This window comes from Dendrobates tinctorius, unplaced genomic scaffold (genome assembly GCF_039654945.1).
Source record: "Dendrobates tinctorius isolate UK_male_01 unplaced genomic scaffold, ASM3965494v1 ptg000572l, whole genome shotgun sequence".
NCBI classification, from domain to species: domain Eukaryota; kingdom Metazoa; phylum Chordata; class Amphibia; order Anura; family Dendrobatidae; genus Dendrobates; species Dendrobates tinctorius.
Window position 1 is genome coordinate 936,536 of NW_027362230.1, and position 23,319 is coordinate 959,854.

Sequence of the window (23,319 nt, forward strand, 5' to 3'; positions counted from 1 at the left end):
GGCTATCCGGGATACTGGAGGATCTACCTCTGGAGCCTTGGACCACTTAGAGAGCAGTTCTGCGTCAAAGGGGTACAGAACGTCCAAGTACTTGCGGCCTGAGAAACGTTGCTCAGGGCGCTCCCAGTGTTTGGATAAGGTAGTATCGAAATCGTTGTGATTGGGAAATGTTTGAGACGGAGGTCTGGTTCGTCTAAGGAGAACCGAGCTTTCCTGAGCTGGAGCCTCATCCTGTTTAAGCTTTAGTGTTTGGAAGATAGCTGCAAGAAGACGATCGACCATGTCCCGCGTTTTAGAAACGCTGTTCCCCTCTGAGCTAGCTTCCGAATCATCGCCTGACTGAAGGCTGTCCTCCGAGGAGGTAGAAGGAGGCCTGGGAGCGGAAGGGCCCTGCGAGCTCGAAGACGAAGTGGACAGAGCCCGCTTCCGAGAAGTCCTTCCCTGTCTGTGTCTCTGAAGGTCGCGGTCAGGTGCGGACGACTCACCCCGAGAGGTGGTCGGGGCAGAGGTGGCTGAGGATAGCTGAGGTAATCGTTCTAAGACCTGGACCAGCGACTGTGATACTTTTGTCAAGTCAGAAACAGACTGTGACATTGTAACGGCCCACTCCGGAGGGAGAGAGGAGGGAAGAGCGCCCTCCGCCTGGGATTCTGTGCGTTCCTGAGATGCTGACATATTGGAAGGACTGCAGGGGGGGCAGAATGGGGACGACTGACCCGATGCCCACTTCTTTTTACAGCACGCACAGGCGTAATAGGTAGCGGTGGGCCTGAAGCAGAGATCCCCTGAAGGGTTGGGCATAAGTGAACTGCACTGAATGGCCGCAGAAATTAGGGAAAAACTGCCGAGGAGAGCTAATCCCTGTGCCAGAGCCGAGCCTACCGAGATTCTGTGAGCAGCAGAAGAAACGCCGAAGTGTCCCCCAAGCAGCGCAGGAAGGAGTGAAAAACCAGGAAATCCTTGTGCTGGAAGAAGGGGGGGCGGAGCTTAGCGGCTGCTCCGTGATTGGCTATCAGCGACGGAGGGGCCTGACCGAGAGGGGAGGCTGGCAGTCCAAAGAGAAAGAAGCCCTGTGATGGGCTAGAAAAGGCGCGCTGAAAGAGCGCGCTCAGGAACGGAGGAGGGAGCAGAGAAATTCCCTTGGCTGAGGGAAAGTGAAAGTGACGGCGCCGCGCTGCAAACCCCTTGCCTACCCCGACATACCGCGCTCAGGAATCAATATGAAGCGGTCCCCTGCTTGCGACGCTGCTGCGGTGAGTGAAGGGATCCGCAGCGTCTCCCTGACTAGAAGAGGGGAAGGGATAGTGTCCGCATTCCATTGTGTGAGCGCGCGGCCGGCAGAAAGGGCGGGAGATTCAAAAACAGTGGACCTGTAATCCCAAGGTCCAACTTCTCCCATGCACTGGAGCTTATGCGGGGGCCGGAGGGAACGTACAGGCACTTACCTGACGTCCCTGAAGAGGATGACCACAGGGGCCCACGGGAAAACGGCAGGCCGCTGGGAGGGGAAGGAGTCCTCTGTACCCGCATCCTGCAGAAGACGGCTTGAACCACCTGCGATCGCCGTCTTCCTCTCAGCCCTGTCCCGAGAGAGGGGTGAGGAGGGGGATTCGGCAAGGACCAGCCACCTGTCCACAACCCTTATCACCGGAAGGTGATAGGGAAAAGTCCTGCCTGCGGTACTGAGAGTTGCGATGTGGATGACACCACACTGCTCGCTCAGCCGCATGATATAGGAAATCAGGGTGATAAGTATACCCTGTTTCCTAACGGAAAAACCTAAAAGATAAAGGAAGAAAAGATTAAAAAGTTCAAAACTAAACCCTGAAAGGAAAAATTGGATTAATAACTGCGGATCTGGGGAGATCCCGGTCCGCCTCCTACAGACACTAAGCACAAACTGACGTGCTTGGTGCCTGTCGGTGGGTGTATACTGCCGGGGAGGAGATAATTTTCTGTTTTTGCATAGTGTCAGCCTCCTAGCAGCAGCAGCATACACCCATGGTGTTCTGTGTCCCCCAATAAGGCGATAAAGAAATCATATTTTTTCCACAAACATGATCATTTAGTCCCCAATATTTTGTTTTCCCAAGGGTAACAGGAGAAATTGGACTCCAAAGGTTGTTGTCAAATTTGTCCTGAGTACGCTGATACCCAATATGTGGGGGGAACCACTGTTTAGGCACATGGCAGGGCTCAGAAGGGAAGGAGCCCCGTTTGACTTTTTCAACCTAAAATTGGCTGGAATTGAGATCGGACGCCATGTCACGTTTGACGAGCGTCTGATGTGCCTAAACAGTGGAAACCCCCCACAAGTGACCCCATTTTGGAAACTAGACCCCCTAAGGAACTTATCTAGATGTGTGGTGACCACTTTGAACCCCCAAGGGCTTCACAGAAGTTTATAACACCCGGGCGTGAAAATAAAAAATCATATTTTTTCCACAAACATGATCATTTAGTCCCCAATATTTTGTTTTCCCAAGGGTAACAGGAGAAATTGGACTCCAAAGGTTGTTGTCAAATTTGTCCTGAGTACGCTGATACCCAATACGTGGGGGGGAACCACTGTTTAGGCACATGGCAGGGCTCAGAAGGGAAGGAGCCCCGTTTGACTTTTTCAACCTAAAATTGGCTGGAATTGAGATCGGACGCCATGTCACGTTTGACGAGCGTCTGATGTGCCTAAACAGTGGAAACCCCCCACAAGTGACCCCATTTTGGAAACTAGACCCCCTAAGGAACTTATCTAGATGTGTGGTGACCACTTTGAACCCCCAAGTGTTTCACTAAAGATTATAATGCCCAGGCGTGAAAATATAAAATCCTGTTTTGTTCCCACATAAATGATCATTTAGTCCCCAATTTTTAATTTTCCCAAGAGTAACAGGAGAAATTGGACCCCAAAAGTCGTAGTCCAATTTGTCCTGGGTACTCTGGTACACCACATGTGGGAAAAAACTGTTTAGGCACACGTTGGGGCTCGAAAGGGAAGTAGTGTTGTTTTGGAATGCAGACTTTGATGGTCTGCTGGCGTCATGTTCCATTTGCAGAGTCCCTGATGTGCCTAAACAGGAAAAAACCCCACATATGACATCATTTTGGATACTAGACCCCTATGAACAAATCTAGATGTGCCCCCAACTAATCTAATGTAAATTAGTAGTGCATGGAGGTGTGGTACAATTTGAAGCAATCCTTCATGCACAGGCCAGGTTTTTCGGGGCAGGTGTCGCACTGGTAAATGGTGTCCCTGCGTATTCCTTTTTTGTAACACACTCGACACCTTTTTTGCGGCTTACCTTTTCTTGGGGTTGGCGGGACCACCCCCGGAAAATGCTGACCTGGGACAATACGAGCACCTTCAGTTCCTGAAGTACTGGGGCCCGCTCCTTCCTGAGCGCCAAACATCATGGCCTTAACCACTACCTCCTGGAAATGAAGGTACGACGTATCGCTGGGGCATGCACATTGTGACAGCAGGAATGCGTTGAGCATTGCCATTTGGACGATGTGCACGGCCAGCTTTTTGTACCACACCTTGGCCTTCCTCAATGCATTGTACGGTTGGAGGAGTTGATCGGAGAGATCAACTCCCCCCATTTTTTTGTTGTACCCCACTACACATGTCGGTTTGAGGACCTGTGTAGAGGTACCCCGTACAGTGCAGAGGGTACTGCCATCACCGTGTATGGTGGTCAAGAGATGGACATCTCTCTTGTCCTTGTACTTGACCACCAGCAGGTGGTCGCTACATTGGGCTCTGCTCTCACCTTTTCGGAGCGTCTGCCCAAGTAGCGTATTTGGGAGGCCTCTCTGATTTTTGCGGACAGTACCGCAGGCTGCGGTACGTCGCTCAGAGAGGGATTTGTAGAGTGGGATGCTGGTATAAAAGTTATCAGTGTAGAGGTGATAACCTTTATCCAGCAGTGGGTGCACCAAATCCCACACAATTTTCCCACTCACTCCCAGGAAAGGAGGACACTCAGGGGGTTCAATCCGGGTGTCCTTCCCTTCGTAAACTCTAAACTTGTGGGTGTACCCTGAGGTACCCTCACACAACTTATAGAGTTTGATTCCGTACCTGGCCCTCTTACTGGGCAGGTATTGACGGAATCGCAGCCTTCCCTTGAAGTGAACCAAGGACTCATCCACGCAGATGTCCCTTTGGGGCACGTACACTTCAGCAAACTTTTTGTTGAAGTGTTCGATGACCGGCCGAACTTTGAACAGACGGTCAAAGTTGGGGTCATCTTGTGCGGGACACTCTGCATTATCAGTATAATGCAGAAACTTGTGGATGGCCTCAAAACGCGTCCGGGCCATGACCATTCGGAACACTGGAGTGTTGTATAAAATATCAACACTCCAATATTGCCGAATTTCCGGCTTCTTCAGTATCCCCATATGGAGGACCAGGCCCCAAAACTGCGTCATTTCAACTGCGTCTACAGGAGACCAGTTTGAGAATGTTGAACGCGGGTTTTGCTCCAAAAATTGACGAGCGTACAAATTAGTTTGCTCCACCATGAGGTTAACAAAATCCTCAGAGAAAAAGACTTTGAAAAAGTCAATTTCTGTGAGGCCGGTGGTGTCAAACTTGATTCCTGATTCTGCCACAAAATCAGGAATCAGTGGCTCGTAATTTTCAGGGGGCGAGGTCCATACGGGGAGCACTGGGTCAGCTGCGGGCATGGTGGGCGCTGCCTCATCTTCTGTCCTGGAGCGTCTGCGTGGCGGTTCCGCAGGACCCGAGGAGGAAGATGAGGAGGGGGAAGAGGAAGAAGAGAATGAAGAATCCGAAAAATAAAGAAAAGTCGGATCGTCATCCAAATCGCTAGCAGTGTCGGAGGCAAGTATAGCATATGCCTTCTCCACTGAATAGCACTGTTGGGATGAATTTGATGACATTTTTGTGTAAGTATGGTGCTTGGGTGTACACTTTATTGAAAACTGTATGTGTACGTGGGGGGGGGGGGGGGGGAGTGATTGGTGTAAACTCTCTGTAAAGAAAAAGCTGTGGAAAAAAGTCTAAAACAGCAGGCCCTAGCTGATAAGTGTCACTTATCAAAACTAGGCTGCTGGATGTGCGCACGGGGTGGCGCAAGGGGGGGGTGGAAAAAAAAAAAAAAGGAAAACGGCAAACTCTGATAAGTGAACTGTGTCACTTATCCAAGTTTCGCAGCTGCGGGATGTGTGTACGGAGGGGCTAAGGAAAAAAAAGCGAGCTCAAGTGTTGATCGGTGAACTGCGTCACCAATCAACGCTCGGCGGCTGCGCACGGAGGTGGCGCAGAAGTGGGGTGGAGGGGGGTAAAAATAGGGGGAAGGGGGATAGGGGTGGATGAAGAGAGATTGGGCAGGGATCAACAGTTAGGGTTGTAGTTAGGTGGCACAAAGGGGGGTGAAAAAAATGAAAAGCGGCAGGCACAAGCTTGGATAAGTGACGTGTGTCACTTATCCAACTTTTGCGGCTGCGGGATGTGTGTACGGAAGTGGCGCAAAGGGGGCTAAGGAAAAAAAAGCGAGCTCAAGTGTTGATCGGTGAACTGCGTCACCAATCAACGCTCGGCAGCTGCGCACGGAGGTGGCGCAAAAGTGGGGTGGAGGGGGGTAAAAGGGGGATGAAGGGGGATGGAGGGGGGATGAAGATAGATTGGGGGGGTGAAGATAGATTGGGCAGGGGATCAGGGATCAATTAACACTTACAATTGTCGTTTTCTTTCTTCTGCAGGGATTGTGATGCTACAAGCTGTGGCACCACAATAACCAGCACAGGAGCTCTTGCTGTGTCCGACCTCTCTGCAGGAATCCTCAGCTAGAGTGAGGACCCCTGCAGACAGGTCAGAGGCAGGTCAGGCGGCAGGTCACAGGGCGGTCACATCGCTGCTGTGACCTGTCATTGGTGGGATCGAATGATTACATCGATCCCACCAATCCCTGATCTGCCTGGTGACCATGGCAACTTCCTAGAATCGGAGCTCACAGCTCCGATTACTAGGCAGGTCATGCCCAGGTCACCAGCAGGGCACAGAGCGGTCACATGGTGACCGCAGCTGTGCCCTGTGGTTGGCGCGATCGCCGATCTAATCGATCGCGCCAGCCAACTCCTGCAGGCCCTGCTGGGCCTGCATCAGGCTCCAGCACGATCGGTGCTAATATAGCACCGATCCTGGCCGGTACTGGCAGGGTACAGCGGCGATATAGCGCCGCTGTGCACTGCGATTGGCGCGATCGATCAGATCGGCGATCGCGCCAATCCGGGTGCTTTTTGCCGGTGCCTGGCACCGGCTCTAGGATCGAGTACATCGGTACTCGATCCCAGCCTAGGACATCATTGTTTCAGCCAAGCTGATTGACTGAAACAATGAGAAACGCTGCGATTGGCTGTTCAGAATTGAACAGCCAATCACAGCGCTCTGGATGCCGGGGGGGCGGGATCGCAGCCCGGGATGCCGACGCCATCTTTTCTAAGGTGAGATGGCGTCGGAATTTTAATGCGATCACCGCGACTTTAGTCGCGGTATCGCATTAAAGGGCCCGACGTACTATCCCGTCCACGGTCATACGGGCCCGGGTACCGTGGACGGGATAGTACGTCGGATGTCAGGAAGGGGTTAAATTACTTGTATTAAAAGGTAACTTCAAGTCTCAGAGAGACAGAAGAATCTGAGTACAAATTTATGAAAACTTTTGACTCATTCAGTGCAGGTATGAATGTGTCGCATGGACTTATGTCTTTTTACATCAATTAAGGAATTTGCTCTTCAGACCTTCTGGGGTCATCACAACACAGAACTAGACCCCAATCAGAGGGCAATAAAACCTTCACACTGCTTATCTATGAACTGCTCCAATATTTATGTTTATCCCTCTCCCATAATGATAATTCTGCTTCACATCACTTGTCTTATCTATTGCGTTATTTCTGTGCTGTTTTGTGTATAAATATGTGATTCTTCAGATTCTGTATTAGTCTAGCCTGATGAAGAGACCTGAGTAGTCTTGAAAGCTTGCAATGTGTTACCATCTTTTCAGTTAGCCATTAAAAGGTATCAACCACTGAGGACTCTCAATCCTGAATATTCTATTGTGATCATTAAAGGAAAAAAAAAAATATCTGAACTTGCATCAGACCGGTGGAGAATTTTTACACCTATGGCCAAGCTGAACAGATGAAACGTCATTAACACAGAGAAGGAAAATATACAAAGTGTTGTAAACAGATGAAAATGGAACAAAATAAAAAGGAAAATAAAAACGTGAAGCAAACTTTTCTTCTGTTTTATTTATAGTCAGGTAAAAACATGAACCTGATGAAGTAGATTATTGCAGATCTGAGAAATCAGCACATAGAACAGGACATTGAGAACATTTGCTTTCATTGTCAAAACATTTCCAACCCTCCCTCCCGAACTAAACCCAGAAAAAAACAAAACAAAACAAAAAAAAAAAAAAAAAAAACTTAAAAAATAAAATATAATAATCTGAAGAAAGAAAATTAAACAGGGCATTAAATTGTATTTTTTTTTTTTAATATTTTTGCTTTTAAAATATACATTAAATTGAAATGCTATGGCTGTATTTGGATAAATACAGGCCAGTCAAGTTTTTTTTATTTTTTTTTATTTTATGTTTTACATTTTGAAAAAATCAAAAACAAAAAAAAAACACCACTTAATTCTTTATATACTGTGTAAACAGTTTTAAAGTATCCTGGAAAAAAGGCCAGTACAAACCATGAAATCTCGGCTTCCTCTTAACTCCCCAAAACTTTTTTTTTTTTTTGAACTGATGAGTAAATATCCCTCAGATAGGTGTTACTATATTCAAAGGCAGGGTGACCTCTTCCACAAAAACTAACAGTGCAGCCGCCTGCCATCAAGTCTGCGCTTGCAGAAAACTCAATTGCACATAAGTAGTAAATCAGGGAGGCTGTGTCAAGTGAGAAAAACTCAACTACAGAACTAGATTTGCCAAGGAACAGGCTTTGCGATTCTATGAACCTGTATGCAGAATCTGCTTTCAGATGGGAGCAAGCAGTGGAGGGAGTGGACTCGGATTTAGCTAGATGGATACACACAGACTGGGATTTTAAACTGCACAGCAATGTTTATTTTTTTTTCCAGCTTCAAAAACATCCCTTTTTTTTTTTCTTCCGTAGACTGCTTCTCTTTAATATCCCTCCTCTTTTCTCTTTTAAAGTCACACGGCAAAGCAATTTAAAAACTTCACTCTTGAAATAAAGGATAATTTAAGCAAAAAAAGGAAAAGAAAAAAAAACAAAAAACTTTCTAAACAAACTTATGTCATGTATCTTTCAAGCCTGATCAGTTTTATATGTCCAGGAGGTCGCTTAATGGAACTAGTAGGTCTGTGTTTTTTATTATTTATTTATTTTTATTGTGTGTCTGTGGCAATCTGCATCGGTTTCCTCTACAATAAGGCGGAGAATGTCGCCTTGACTCTGGTGACGCGCTTAGAAAAGTAATCATGATTTATCTTCTTAAGCAAGGTCCGTGGCAAGTCCCGGCGGATCAGGAGAGGTGGAATGACTGTTGTCCTTCGCGTGCAGCAATTAACAGTTTCTCACGCATAATCTCAATGCTAGAATAGTCTGGCAGCTTAAGGTAGTTGACGCAGGTCATAACGGAGGGCAAGAAATCATCAGGGTTTTCGGTGGATTCAAAAGTCTTGCGGACTATGGTGAGTGGAGGGTTTAAGCTCCGGAAGCCTAGAGTAAAGGGGAGATACAGGAACATTATATACACATCCTTAGCTCCTGTACATATGAAAATTGGGACATCAGACAGGATGAAGTTTGCCTGGCCGTGTGCCTTGTTACTATGGAAAGAACGGGAGCCACTTTATGTGGCAGTCACTCTTCCCATATTAAAATGCAATTATGGTCTAACAGCCATTATTTAGGTCTGGTTAACCATCAGAGTTCCCCAGACAGTAAAGTTGGCCAAAAATTGACCAATATAATTTTTTTTTTAAAAAGTTTGCTGCTTCAGTGTTTTTAGATCTTTGAATCTATGTTTACACTGTAAGATAATCATGAAAGTGTGTTAAAAAAAAAAAAAAAAAAAAAAAAAAAAAAAAAATTAGTTTCACAATTATGTTGCCGTGTAGACAGGCTGCTGATCACATAATGGACAAGCAAAACACACATCAGGTGAAATGGTCTTGTAAGCAGAACAATCATTGTTCTTGGTGGTGCACCATCCTGTGCAAGCAAAATTTACACTGCCAAGAATAATGGCAGCCTATGCACCGAGCAATCCAGTATAGAACAGTCAGCACACTGATCACTTTGGTCTGCCTGTGTAAACAGGCGTTTTAAAGTAAAAAGTTTAGCAATCAGCGGACATATTGTAAGCTCTGGTTGGTCCGTGGTAATGGACTTTTAGTCAGATGACAGCAACCAATTCTTGCCTAATCGGGGCTTGGAGCTTATCACAATGTGTGTTTTTGTTTGTCCTCCAGCTTTTTGAGGATTGATCACTGGTTCTCAATGGGAATGAGATTGGGAGAGATACTTGGAAAAACCACTGTTCATTACAATGATTCTTCCAGATGTCCTAAACAGTCTGAGGGTGCTTTATCAGAGAATGTGACTTTACAGGAATTGGACTGTGGAGGACTGGGGTACACTTATTTTCTCTGATGAAGCCTCCTTCAGACTATTTGGGACACCTGGAAGAATGATAGTCTGCAGAAGAAAAGGTCAGTGCTACTACGAGTCCTGTGTCATGCTCACAGCAAAGCATCCAGAGGCCATTCATGTGCAGAGTCGCTGTTCATCCATGGACTGGGCTCACTCACAATTTTGCCTAACAACACTGTCATGAGTAAAAAATGGGATGCAAAAATCCCCCAAGTGCAACTTTTCCCAACAATCCAGGAACAGTTTGGTGATAAATGCTTTTTCCAGCATGATGGAGACTATGTCACAAGGGAAGTGTTATAACTGAGTGGCTCAATGAAAAAAACATTTACATTTTTAGGTCTATGGACAGAAAACTTCACATCTTTCAATACCAATGAGAACCTGTGGTCAGTCCACAAAACAGGTGGACAAACACACAAAAATTGTAATAAACCCCAAGCAGTGATTAGATGAGTATATGCTGTCATCAGTCAGGATTCGGCCCAGAGGCTGATATCCAGCTGCCAGGGCAGAAGTCTTGGAAAACTTGGGACTATGCTGTAAATATTTAATCTTTGCATAAACTATGTATTTGTCAAGAAAAATTAACAGGTATAAAATGCTGATATAATTGTACCGCCGTACCCATAGAACCAGCCCGTAAAGTCTAAGGGTGTGTGCACACGCTGCGGATCCGCAGTGGTTTTGGTGCTGCGGTGTACAGTACCATTAAAATCAATGGAAAATGAAAACCGCAGTGCCCACGGTGAGGATTTTTCCACGCGGATTTGCTTCGGTTTCAAAACCGCAGCATGTCAATTCTTTGTGTGGATTCCTCAGCGGTTTAGCACCTGCTCCATGACAGGTGACAAACTGCAGGGGAAAACCGCAGGCTAAACCGCAGATCTTTTGACCTGCGGATTTACCTGCGGTTTCTGACAAATCCGCAGGACAATCCGCAGCGTGTGCACTAGGGTGACCGCAAAAAAAAAATCGATGTCGGAATTTTGTCCGTCTGGACCCCACAAAACGATTCCCCTTTCCAGATATTGAGATAGCCAAAATTTGAGCTCGATCAAACGACGTTAACCCGTGCCGCTCGTCGCTCAAAGTTTGAAAAAATCCAAATTGAGGTTTTTTAAGATTTAGGTATTTTGCATAGTCTGTTAGACTATAAAGAATGTGACAACAACATTGCAGAAATAGCCCTGACCAAATTCTCGAACCATTTGTGGTATTTGAATGCAGAGTTGGTGGGATTATCGTTTTTTGATCCCACCATTACAGACATTACAGACATTAAAAGTTGTTAATGGCTAATAAATTGCTCAGTAGCACAGATGAACCATCAGAGCATGCTAGGGTTGTAAAGCCAAAAGTTAGGAAAGAAAAATTAAAAGAGGTAGGAAGTAACCGACTAACGACCTTCTGACAAAAGATGAAGAACAAAAGCAATATGTCCTGCAAGTTGTAAGCAAATGGCGAGCATTATATTCTGACGTTTCAAAAACTACTTTAACAAAAGCTCTAGAATAGATTAGCTAACTATGTAAAATTATCAACTCATGTAGGTTAGCGTGCTCTGATGGTTCATCTGTGCTACTGAGCAATTTATTAGCCATTAACAACTTTTCATTGTCTGTAATGGTGGGATCAAAAAACGATAATCCCACCAACTCTGCATTCAAATACCACAAATGGTTCGAAAATTTGGTCAGGGCTATTTCTGCAATGTTGTTGTCACATTCTTTATAGTCTAACAGACTATGCAAAATACCTAAATCTTAAAAAACCTCAATTTGGATTTTTTCAAACTTTGAGCGACGAGCGGCACGGGTTAACGTCATTTGATCGAGCTCAAATTTTGGCTCTCTCAATATCTGGAAAGGGGAATCGTTTAGTGGGGTCCAGATGGACAAGATTCCAACATTTTTTCCCCCCCATATGAGATCCGGTCACCCTAGTGTGCACACACCCTAAAAGCAGCAAACTATGTGAAAACCAAAGATGTGTCTGTCAAAGCTTTTGGCCACGACTGTACATAGCCATAGGATGACAGCCATCCCACCCCACCTACCATACACATGAATGCTCAGCCAAGTGTACATATGTTATCAGAGAGGACCTCTTTTGCTTTCTCTAGTAATAACACTAGCTCCAACATGAATGACTCCTTCCCTGCCCTCCGTCTGCTGCTGGACAGAGGGTTGTGGGACACCCTCACATACACATGATGATCGACTAGAGTCAGAAACCTGAGGGTTCAGCTGACATTCCTGTCATATGTCTGCCCACTAGAAATGAAGCAAAGCCATAAATGATTAATGCATGTTACCTTAGTTAATACTAAATGACGAAAGCAAAATCTGACATTCTCACCTCCAACTGGCAGTCTGGGGCTCCCCGTGACAAACTGGAGGAATAGTCTCTGCTGCTCATGGTCAAAACTGCTGAGGATTTCGAAAAGAAATTTCACAGCTCGGCTGCAAGAGAATTAAAAAGGGCATATTACAGTAAGGTCACAATGGTGCACTAACACAGCGAAATATACATGTTTTCCTGCTGACCTATCATGTGTATATCCGTGGTCAGGCCTGCAGCACTCCATCAGAGTCTTCACATCCCAAGGATCGGCCTTGCTGCCACACAGGAGCTGATCCAGCTATTGGGAAGGCAATGATCACAGTTACTAGATACAGATCAGGCGACCCAAGCAGCGTCTAATGAAATGTGTTTCATTGGAATAATTGAGCAACAATATACAGATCCATCACAAAACAGTCATGGATTGCACGGGGACCTGTAGAAATAAGTCACTGTAATTTCATTACTATGTTAAAAACAAAAAACAGCGAATCACTGAAAATGTCGCCAGCACACATTACCATATGCGACAGCATAATGTGCCAAAAAATTAGAATAAAGGAAAATTACAAACCTCCTCTGGGTAAAAATACTGCAGGTGGTTCAGAGGGAAGACCGATTCAAAGCCGTCTCTAAAGGAGTCGAACTGTCTGGAGACGCCTTCATTCAATGACCAATAAATTACAAGCTGCAAGAGACAAAAAAAAACCCAGAAAGATGCATGTAATCTTCTGCTAACCATATGCCGAGGATGTCCGCTCCTGCGTGCCCCAGATAGAGCAGTGTATCCCACAGTTAAAGGAGAAACCAGCAGACAACGCCATGCTGGGCTCCATTTCTATCATATCTGGCCACAGAGCAGGCAGCGCTCGATGCACACGTTACTGCTATCAGGGGTGAAAGCAACGGCCATCAATAGATGTAGGACACAACTAGCAAACTACCCAAACAAAGAGGGCTCAGCCCCAAATTGTCATCTGCCTGCTTTACAACCAGTGGATTGTCCAGCTTCATGGCATAATAAAGCCATATTCGGCTAGGGGAGATAGAGGACGTCTGCTGTACTGGGAACACGACTGCCCCTAGTAACACCAACACGGTTTCACAGGATATTATTACAGTAAGGGTGCAGAAATAATTGGCTCTGCAGAAAAATGCACTCTGCCACAATTGCATGCCATCTGTAGACTTCCTGACATCCAGGATTGGTTAAGAAGATGATCTAGTTAAAAGGAATCTGTCAGCAAGTTGTTCCCCATCTGAGATCAGCATAATGTAGAGACAGTGACCCTGATTCCAGAGTTACTAGAGCTTTGAAAACCACCGATTTTATCACTAACGGACTAACACTGCGCGCCATATAGTTCTGTATATTCATGAGGTGTGAATAACCCCACCACTGTATAAGCTTTCTGGCTATGCACAGTGTACACAGAAAGCTGTCAATCAGTGGTGCGGCGGGGTTGTAAACAGCTCAGCATTCCGAGAACAGCTAGATCTGCTGCAGAGAAAACGGATTTTACAATAATTGCAGCAAGCAGCCCAGTAAGTGACATCACTGGAATCAGGGTCTCCGCCTCTATATAATGCTCTCAGATGGGGTAGCAAACACCAGGTGATAGTCCCATTAAAAGCAGTGTTTCCCAAATCTCAGTCGTCATAGGCCTCCAGCAGATCATGTTCTCAGTGATGGACTTATTTGCAAGGTATCAGTAACAGCGAGAGGTTCTCTCACCTGCATAATACTAAGGAAATCCCAAAAACATGATCTGATTCTGGAGGAATACATCAGGAGGAATTCCAATAGTATAGACTTAAGCCACTGTACAGACATATGCAGCCCAAAACTTGCCATGTTTATTGAAAAACATAGGAGCCGCTGTACAGAGTAGTGTTACAGATGTCATTCTAGGCAGTGATAAGTATACAAAGACATATTGGTCTGATTATGACACGAATACGGTAGACGTACACACCGGGAGCTTTGTGGGTACACAGCAAACACTAAAATTTGCACTCTTCGTTGCATGGTTTAGGAAATATAGATTGATTTCTTGTCAGTCAAGTCATTGTGTGCATCTGACTACTGAAGTCACGGTAAGGACTGCAATTTTCCACTATGCATAAAAAATAGACCCCTCAAATACACCTGGCATAGAGCTGTTCATTCATCAGCGGCTGAACATTGTCTGTGCCGTTATCAGATTCTTCTCGAAAACTGATGTCTGGAGATATACATTGTCTGTTCCCGGCAGGGGGTGTATGCATAGACAATAATGCAGAAATGCTATACCAGGCCAGACAGACTTAATATGAACTTGGCCACGAGAAATCGAGAGTCAATGGTAGCAAGATCACCAGACTCATGAGAGTAATGCAACAGGTGCACAGATTAGCAAAGGTAAATATAGGCCAAGTATTTACAATCACATATTACTTACTTGAGCTTTGATATTTCCTCAGGGTTCATTTCACTTACCCGTACATATTCGTCCAGATTGTGAATGGTGACAGGCACATCCTTCCCTCCCTTCTTCAGCTCAATATTGGGAAATCCTGGTAGTGTGAAGTCCAGTCCCAGATCTTCTATGGAGCAGCCATTCATATTCAAACTTTCCAGTGCAAACTGCAGACTCTCTTTGGTCTACGATGAAGCAGAAACAGGAAGGTTACAGGGGTTATGCAGTTCTAAAAATTAAAAAGGTGGGCAATCAATATTACATCAGTGGAGACTCAGATCTGACGATCGCTGCTTAAATGGGACACAGAGCTTGCAAGCGCGCCGCTTCCCCTTTGAACAGCTGATCTGCAATACCACATACAACCTGAGGACAAGTGTGGTGCGGGGTTTGTTTTTTCTTTTGCAAACACCATAGCCATATTTGTCTACAACCCGGCACAATCCTTATACCGTAGTCATCAAAACTAACTCCCTATACTTGTGTTATACCTGACAGTCGGTAACGCTCAGTATAACTCGCACATGTGCCACCTGGTGGTGGTGACTGCAGGGACTTCCACAATATCATTTACGTCAGGGGTGGAGAATATTTTTTCTGCCGAGGGCCATTTAGATATATTTATCCCATCTTTTGGGGGGCGTAAAAGTCACGAGCTAACTGTGCCCACAAAGTCCTGATGCTGGCACTGGTGTCAGGACAAGAGATGAGCGACTTTGCCTTTTTTAGGGTCGAGTCGGGTTTCATGGAACCCGACTTTCTCAAAAGTCGAGTCGAACGAAATAGGCCGACTATCGTGAAAAGTCGAAGGTCCGACTGAAACACGAAACCCAATGCAAGTCAATGGGGAAGCAAAGTCGGCAGGGAGTGGAGGACAGTAAACACACCTACATGCTGGACCGCTTTTTTAAAGTGCGCAAAATCTCAATCTCTTTCTCTATGCTGCACGTCATCTTGTTGCCCACAGTGTACGTTCTTGCTCAGTGGCTGAAAAAAGTCACGTGCAAGCATTCTGGGGAAATCAGACTTTGGCGCTCGTTTTGCCGACTGCATGCCCGACTTCACGCTGTGGTTGGGTTTCGGTCGGCGAAACCCAACTTTGCCATAAGTCGGCGACTTATGAATCTGGCCGACCTGTTTCGCCTAACTCTAGTCAGGACGTAATGTTTCATTGCACGTGCCTCAGTGCCCAGTAGTGAATGCTATGTGCACATGCTCACAGAGCAAGAACAAATTAATGGACTGGTGGTCATTAAAATAAAGCTGCTGGCCCAAGCACTGCGGTCCCCGGGCAGATCCCCGTGGGCCGAATATGATCATTGAGGGCAGTAAATGGCCCGCGGGCCTGAGATTCCCCACCCCTGATTTAGACACACAACCTACATTTACTGCATAAACCAAGTAGCATACACAAAGCCTAGGTCACATTTATACAGCTCTCTACACTGGGAACATCATTGTGGTTCCTGTCTAAAGTCACAAAACAAAGTGATTCTGCCAGAAGCCCCTACTGTGCCATTCAGTATAATGGGACAGATCGTCACTTTAGACTCCATTGCAGAAGGGTCAGACTTGTTTTTAGGCAGACACAAGAGCTCGGTACATTATGGCTGTGTGTCTGCCGTGTCTATAAAGATGGACACTGCTGGAATAGAGTCCAAAGTGACTGGTCAGTCCGATTATCCTGAATGGCTCTGTCAGGGCATCCATCTGGATCACGGTTTTCAGGATTTACACAGAAATCCCAAATCTTTGCTCAGTGTGGAGAACTGTATAAATGTGAATAGAAGCCTCTCAGATGTCACAAAGCAGCATGGGTCCTCCATAGCGTCTCATTGTAATAGTACATGATCTACAGAAAGATTTTTCTTTTTTATGGAACACCATTGTATGCAAAACCATAGCCTACTACTCTCCTCCACAACAGAGTACGGCTTATTTCGAGGTTAGGGATTTCTCTTGAACACAAAAAACGATCAGAGTTTCAGATCGCTGACATCAGAGTTGGTCGGAGTCAGTATCAGAGATTCATCAGTTTCCTCAGATAAAAAAAAAAAAAAAAAAAAAAAAAAAAAACTAGAAGAGGTTTCTCAAGGTTTTCATATCAAACTTTCTGTGAAGAACAAAGAGCACACGGGTGACATCAGAGTGGTGTCATATTTAACAAGGACCCATACACTTTCATTGGCAAGCTTGATCCAACACTTGGAACAATATTGGACAAGTCTCCATGATAACGAGAAAATTGAGATCTGAATAAGCCCCAATACTGACGGTTCCTGGCCTATTGGAGTAAAGTATTACTCTGGAGAAGTGTGGCGTGCGTGTCAGGAGTGCTCCCACCGTACATGCAATTCACAAATACGATATGAATCTAGCTGTAATGTATTTAACAAAGGTTTTCTTTATCTGCATTGGTTTCCTTGCCAGCTTCATTTTGCCCTTAACCATTTTCACGTTTGCTGTAGGAGTCTGAAGCAGCGATGGATTAAGAAAAAGGTAATGATCTGTAATTCGGCCAATAGGAAGAGCTTATCAATAAAGTGAAGGACACAAGGAAGGTGCCATATTTGCATGTATATGAGGGTGTCCATAAGGAGTGTTTATTTGGCCAAAAAATCTAATCAAAACAACACATCAACAGATTGTTACACGTCAACGCCTCAAAAGAGTTACCAGTGCCTTATCCTGTTCCAGTCTTTTCTTCTGCCTCACAATTTCTTCCAGATGATACACAGATTTTGCCACAACTGGGTCAATATTGACCATATCATGTGAGGCCAAGGAGAATTCCTGTCTTAACATCCATTTGTAAAATGGGAGTCCAAGAGGAATGTCCACCTATAGAATAAACACTTGGGGGTTAGATATGCCGACTCCACCAGGCATTATAATGGGTAACAAACGCAGGCAGGCCGCAGGACGCTCAGTAAGACATGGTTCTGTCTAATAACTATTTGGAAAGACTGATCATGCAGAAATGTTGTTCCTGAACACACAGGATGCTGAAGCAGAAACCATGAACAGGAGACTTGGACTACATCATGGCTTAGGTTTGCCCATACAGCTAGAGGCCAGTTAGCACTCACCAGTCTGAAGTCCATGATGGCTTTGGCCATTAGTTTACCGAGAAAACGGAACTTCATTTTCACTTTAGCGATATGTGCTGGTTTAGCAGTCCGACCAAAGGGGAGAGCAAACAGACCCTGCATGTTGTGAACGTACTTGGTCCCTTCTTGACTTCCTGAAAAAAAAAAAATTTTTTGTAGAAGCTTTAGATTCAGCAGGTCTGCTACTAATACCCTGGATCTATCAGGTCTAGACTAAACAGAAAATAAACTCATACAATATGAAATAAGGGCCCTCCCCGAGTCCACCAATATCGCCCCAATATAATCTGAATGAAAAAGCGGAATGTTCCATTTACCTTTAGGATTAGCGAGTGTGATTTCTTCACCTCTCCATAGGCCAAGGTCAGCCCTTTGTAATTCCTGAGATACAAGTGCATAAAACTCCAAAGTGGGTCCCAATCCAGTTCCAACCTAAAAATGACAACCCACATGTCAAATTTGAAAAATAAAAAAAGTGTTTAGCCACATACAGACTGCTTCTCCTGGCACACAGAAGGTTGAAGGTTGTGGATTTTCCACGCTGCTGATCAATAATGGAGACCCGTATCGTGAGATAATGGTGCTGCGATTTATGTATAAATTATGGTTCAGTGTCAACACGTTTCAAAGTTATTCCAAACTTCATCAGGAAAACCTTGGTAATGTCCTGAAAAAGTTTAGAATAACTTAGAAACGTGTTGACTATGAACCATAATTTATAAATAAAATCGCAGCACCATTATCTCACGATACTGGTCTCCACTCTTGATCAGGAGCATGGAAAATTCACAACCTTGCTGCCTCTCTCTTGCACTACAGGTCTGAAGAATGCAAAAAGTTATCAAAAATTGATCCAAAAAGGGTATTCAACTGTTACATAATATATATCCCTAAAAATTATCTTTATTGATTAAAAAACCATACGCAATGGTTCACACCAAAAAAGGTGCACAAACAAAAACAACCGTGTTCCAAAATTACCAATTAAAAATGGGTAAGCTCGAAGTCCCTCTTGCGTCAACTAGGCTGTCGCCTTCCTGGCTGCGGAGGTTGGCACCCTAGTGGGGAACTTTGTGGCGCCCCCGCTCCACGATGGCTGACCCTGGGAGCCCTGTAACACCCTACAGCCACTAGGGGAACCCTCCTACCCGATGTCCTAAAGGAACCCCTATCAATAGACATAGACGATCCTATATCTAAGAGGACCCTAGACCCCAATTAACCCCTTTCTGACATCAGACGTACTATCCCGTCCATGGGACCCGGGCCCCTATTCTCATGGACGGGATAGTACGTCTAGCGCGATCAGCGGCATCCACGTGGTGAGCGCCGCTGATCGCGGCCGGGTGTCAGCTGATTAACACAGCTGACACCCAACACTATGTGTCAGGGGCGGTCACGGACCGCCCCCGACACGTTAACCCCTTGCACACCACGCTCAAACACGATCGCGGTGTACCGGGGGTTAAAGGAAAGCATCGGCAGGGAGGGGGCTCCCTCAATGCTTCCCTGAGCCCCCCACAGCAGCGCAATGTGCAGCGCTGCTGCGGGGGGCTCCTTCCCTGCAGGCCCCCGGATCCAAGATGGCGACGGGGACCTTCGGGGGCCTGCAGGGAGCTGGCTTCCTCAGTGCCTGCAAAGCGCAGGCAAGGAGGAAGCCTGCAGCACTGCCTCCGACAGATTGCTGATCTGTCACAGTGATCTGTGATGTGACAGATAAGCGATCTGTCACAGGACAGTGATGTCCCCCCTGGGACAACCTAATAAGTTTAAAAAAAAAAAAAAAAAAAAAAAAAGGTAAAAATAATTAAAAAAAAAAAAAAAAAAATTCGCTAAATTTTATATATATATATATATATATATATATATATATATATATATATATATATATATATATATATATATATATATATATATATATATATATATATATTTTTTTTTTCCCTAATAAATTCATTTTTTGGAAATAAAAAAAAAAAACCAAACAATAAAAGTACACATTTGGTATCGCCGCATCTGTAATGACCTGCTCTATAAAACTGTCCCGTTAGTTAACCCCTTTAGCGAACCCCTTAAAAAAATAAAAAACGAAGCAAAAAATAATGACTGATTATCATACCGCCGAACAAAAAGTGCAATAATGCGCGATCAAAAAGACGCATATAAATATCCATGGTACCGCTGAAAACGTCATCTTGTCCCGCAAAAAACGAGCCGCCATACAGCATCATCAGAGAAAAAAATAAAAAAGTTATAGCTCGCAGAATAAAGCGATGCAAAAATAATTATTTTTTATATAAAATTGTTTTTATTGCATAAAAGCGCCAAAACATAAAAAAATGGCATAAATGAGGTATCGCTGTAACCATACTGACCAGAAGAATAAAACCGCTTTATCAATTTTACCGCACACGGAACCGGTGTAAGCGCACCCCCCCAAAAGAAATTCATGAAACGCTGGTTTTTATTCATTCTGCGTCCCAAAAATCGGAATAAAAAGCGATCAAAAATGTCACGTGCCCGAACATGATACCAATAAAAACTTCAACTCGTCCCGCAAAAAATAAGACCTCACATGACTCAGTGGGTCAAAATACGTAAAAATTATAGCTCTCAATATGTGGTGATGCAAAAACTTTTTTTACAATAAAAAGCGTCTTTTAGCGTACGACTGCTGCCAAAAATAAAAACCACCATAAATAGTAAATCAAACCCCCCGTTATCACCCCCTTAGTAAGGGAAAAATAATAAAATAAAAAAAAATGTATTTATTTCCATTTTCCCATTAGGGCTAGGGTTAGGGTTGGGGCTGAGATTAGGGTTAGGGGTGTGTTGGAGTTAGAATTGGGGGGTTTCCACTGCTTGGGCACCTCAGGTGCTCTCCAAACGCAACATGGCGTCTGATCTCAATTCCAGCCAATTCTGCGTTGAAAAAGTCAAATGGTGCTCCTTCCCTTCAAAGCTCTGCCATGCGCCCAAACAGTGTTTTACCCCCACATATGGGGTATCAGCCTACTCAGGACAAATTGCAAAACAACTTTTGGGGTCCTATTTCTCCTGTTGCCCTTAGGAAAATAAAAAATTGGGGGCAGAAATATCATTTTTGTGGGAAAAAAAATGATTTTTTTATTTTCACGCCCGGGCGTTATAAACTTCTGTGAAGCCCTTGGGGGTTCAAAGTGCTCACCACACATCTAGATAAGTTCCGTGGGGGGTCTAGTTTCCAAAATGGGTTCACTTGTGGGGAGTTTCCACTGTTTAGGTACATTAGGGGCTCTCCAAAGGCAACATGACACCCGCAGAGCATTCCATCAAAGTCTGCATTCCAAAACGTCACTACTTCCCTTCCGAGCCCCGACGTGGGCCCATACAGTAGTTTTCTCCCACATATGGGGTATCAGGGTACTCAGGACAAATTGGACAACAACTTTTGGGGTCCATTTTCTCCTGGTACCCTTGGGGAAAAAAAAAAAAAAAAAAAAAAAAGGGGGACTAAATGACCATGTTTGTGGAAAAAATACGATTTTTTTATTTTCACGCCCGGGCGTTATAAACTTCTGTGAAGCACTGGGGGAGTTCAAAGTGCTCACCACACATCTAGATAAGTTCCTTAGGGGGTCTAATTTCCAAAATGGGGTCACTTGTGGGGGGATTCCACTGTTTAGGTACATCAGGGGCTTTCCAAACGCGACATGGTGTCCGATCTCAATTCCAGCCAAAAAAGTCAAATGGCGCTGTTTCCCTTCCGAGCTCTGCCATGCGCCTAAATAGTGGTTAACCCCCACATGTGGGGTATCAGCGTACTCAGGACAAATTGCACAATAACTTTTAGGGTCCTGTTACCCTTGGGAAAAGTAAGAATTGAGGATGAAAAGATCATTTTTGTGGAAAAAATATGATTTTATAATTGTACGGCTGTACGTTATAAACTTCTGTGAAGCCCTTGTGGGTTCAAAGTTCTCACCACATATCTAGATAAGTTCCTTGGGGGGTCTAGTTTCCAAAATGGGGTCACTTGTGGGGGGTTTCCACTGTTTAGGCACATCAGGGGCTCTCCAAACGTGACATGGTGTCCGATCAGAATTCCAGACAATTTTGCATTGAAAGAGTCAAACGGCGCTCCTTCCCTTCTGAGCTCTGCCATGCGCCGAAACAGTGGTTCCCCCCACATATCAGGTATCAGCGTACTCAGGACAATTTGCACAATAACTTTTCCAGTCCAATTTCTCCTGTAACCCTTGGTAAAATAAAAAAAATTGAACCTGAATAATTTTTTTTGTGAAAAAAGTTAAATGTTCATTTTTTTTTTAAATATTCAAAAAATACCTGTGAAGCACCTGAAGGGTTAATAAACTTCTTGAATGTGGTTTTGAGCACCTTGAGGGGTGCAGTTTTTAGAATGGTGTCACTTTTGGGTATTTTCTATCATATAGACCCCTCAAAGTGGCTTCAAATGTGATGTGGTCCGTAAAAATAAAATGGTGTTGCAAAAATGAGAAATCGCTGGTCAACTTTTAACCCTTATAACTTCCTAACAAAAAAAAATTTTGGTTCCAAAATTGTGCTGATGTAAAGTAAACATGTGGGAAATGTTACTTATAAAGTTTTTTGTGTGCCGTATCTCTGTGATTTAAGGACATAAAAATTCAAAGTTGGAAAATTGCGAAACTTTCAAAATTTTCGCCAAATTTCCATTTTTTTCACAAATAAACGCAAGTTATATGAATTAAATTTTACCACTAACATGAAGTACAATATGTAACGAGAAAACAATGTCTGAAACGCTTCCATGGATCCCGGTGATTGAGTAATTACCTCATAAAGGGACAGTGGTCAGAATTGTAAAAATTGGCCCCGTCATGAACGTGCAAACCACCCTTGGGGGTGAAGGGGTTAAAAACAAAAATGAACACAATAGGCAATTGGTGACGATTAAAATAATTTCACAACGTGGTCAAAGGATAAACTATTAGAGCCAACTCCAGATGTGGTCACTGTAGGAAAAACCTAATGTTGGTTAAATCAGTGTTTTCTAAGCATGCAGTGTATGTTCACACTCTTTCCAATAGCAACAAAAAAGACCAACAATGCCACATTTCAAATGTGACAAAAAATGCTGCATGATATTGCCCAAAAGAAGTTGTAACCCCCATCATTAACCACGTGTAAAAAATGGAAGTGGTTTCTAAGTATGCAGACTGTGTTCAAAAAAACTGCTGCAATAGATACTGCTCTTTAATGCCAATTGTTAATGACATAGATGAGTACCAATGCTAAACCAACTTGTAACTACAATGAGGTCAATGAAGGACCCGAAATACAGCACATTCATGGCAAGAGAAAAAAAAAAAAAAAAACAGGATTTTTGGGTTGCTTACCGTAAAATCTGTTTCTCGGAGCCTTCATTGGGGGACACAGAAACCATGGGTGTATGCTGCCGCCACTAGGAGGCTGACACTATGCAAAAAAAGGTTAGCTCCTCCTCCGCAGTGTACACCCCACCGACCGGCAGGGATTTCCTCAGTTAGTGAGAAAGCAGTAGGAGAAGTAACAGAATAGATTGAAAACAGAACAAACAACTCAACTGTAACCATTCAACCAAAGTAAGAACAGGAGCTGTAGAACATGGGAGGGTGCTGTGTCCCCCAATGAAGGCTCCGAGAAACAGATTTTACGGTAAGCAACCCAAAAATCCTGTTTTCTCGTTCGCCTTATTGGGGGACACAGAAACCATG

At 44.4% G+C, this 23,319-nt stretch overlaps 1 protein-coding gene across 1 annotated transcript in view; it reads right to left on the reverse strand.

Moving 5' to 3' along the window:
- Positions 1–7,269: 7,269 nt before the first annotated feature.
- TRIP12 (thyroid hormone receptor interactor 12) overlaps positions 7,270–23,319 on the reverse strand; it is a gene marked incomplete at its 5' end in the record, with an annotated part of 95,921 nt that continues 79,871 nt past the window's right edge. Inside the window, 8 exons of the mRNA XM_073565170.1 lie at positions 7,270–8,733; positions 12,031–12,134; positions 12,219–12,313; positions 12,590–12,703; positions 14,495–14,659; positions 17,151–17,315; positions 17,564–17,718; positions 17,902–18,016. Coding sequence (XP_073421271.1) covers positions 8,537–8,733; positions 12,031–12,134; positions 12,219–12,313; positions 12,590–12,703; positions 14,495–14,659; positions 17,151–17,315; positions 17,564–17,718; positions 17,902–18,016 — 1,110 coding nt within the window. The remainder of the gene's footprint in view (positions 8,734–12,030; positions 12,135–12,218; positions 12,314–12,589; positions 12,704–14,494; positions 14,660–17,150; positions 17,316–17,563; positions 17,719–17,901; positions 18,017–23,319) is intronic.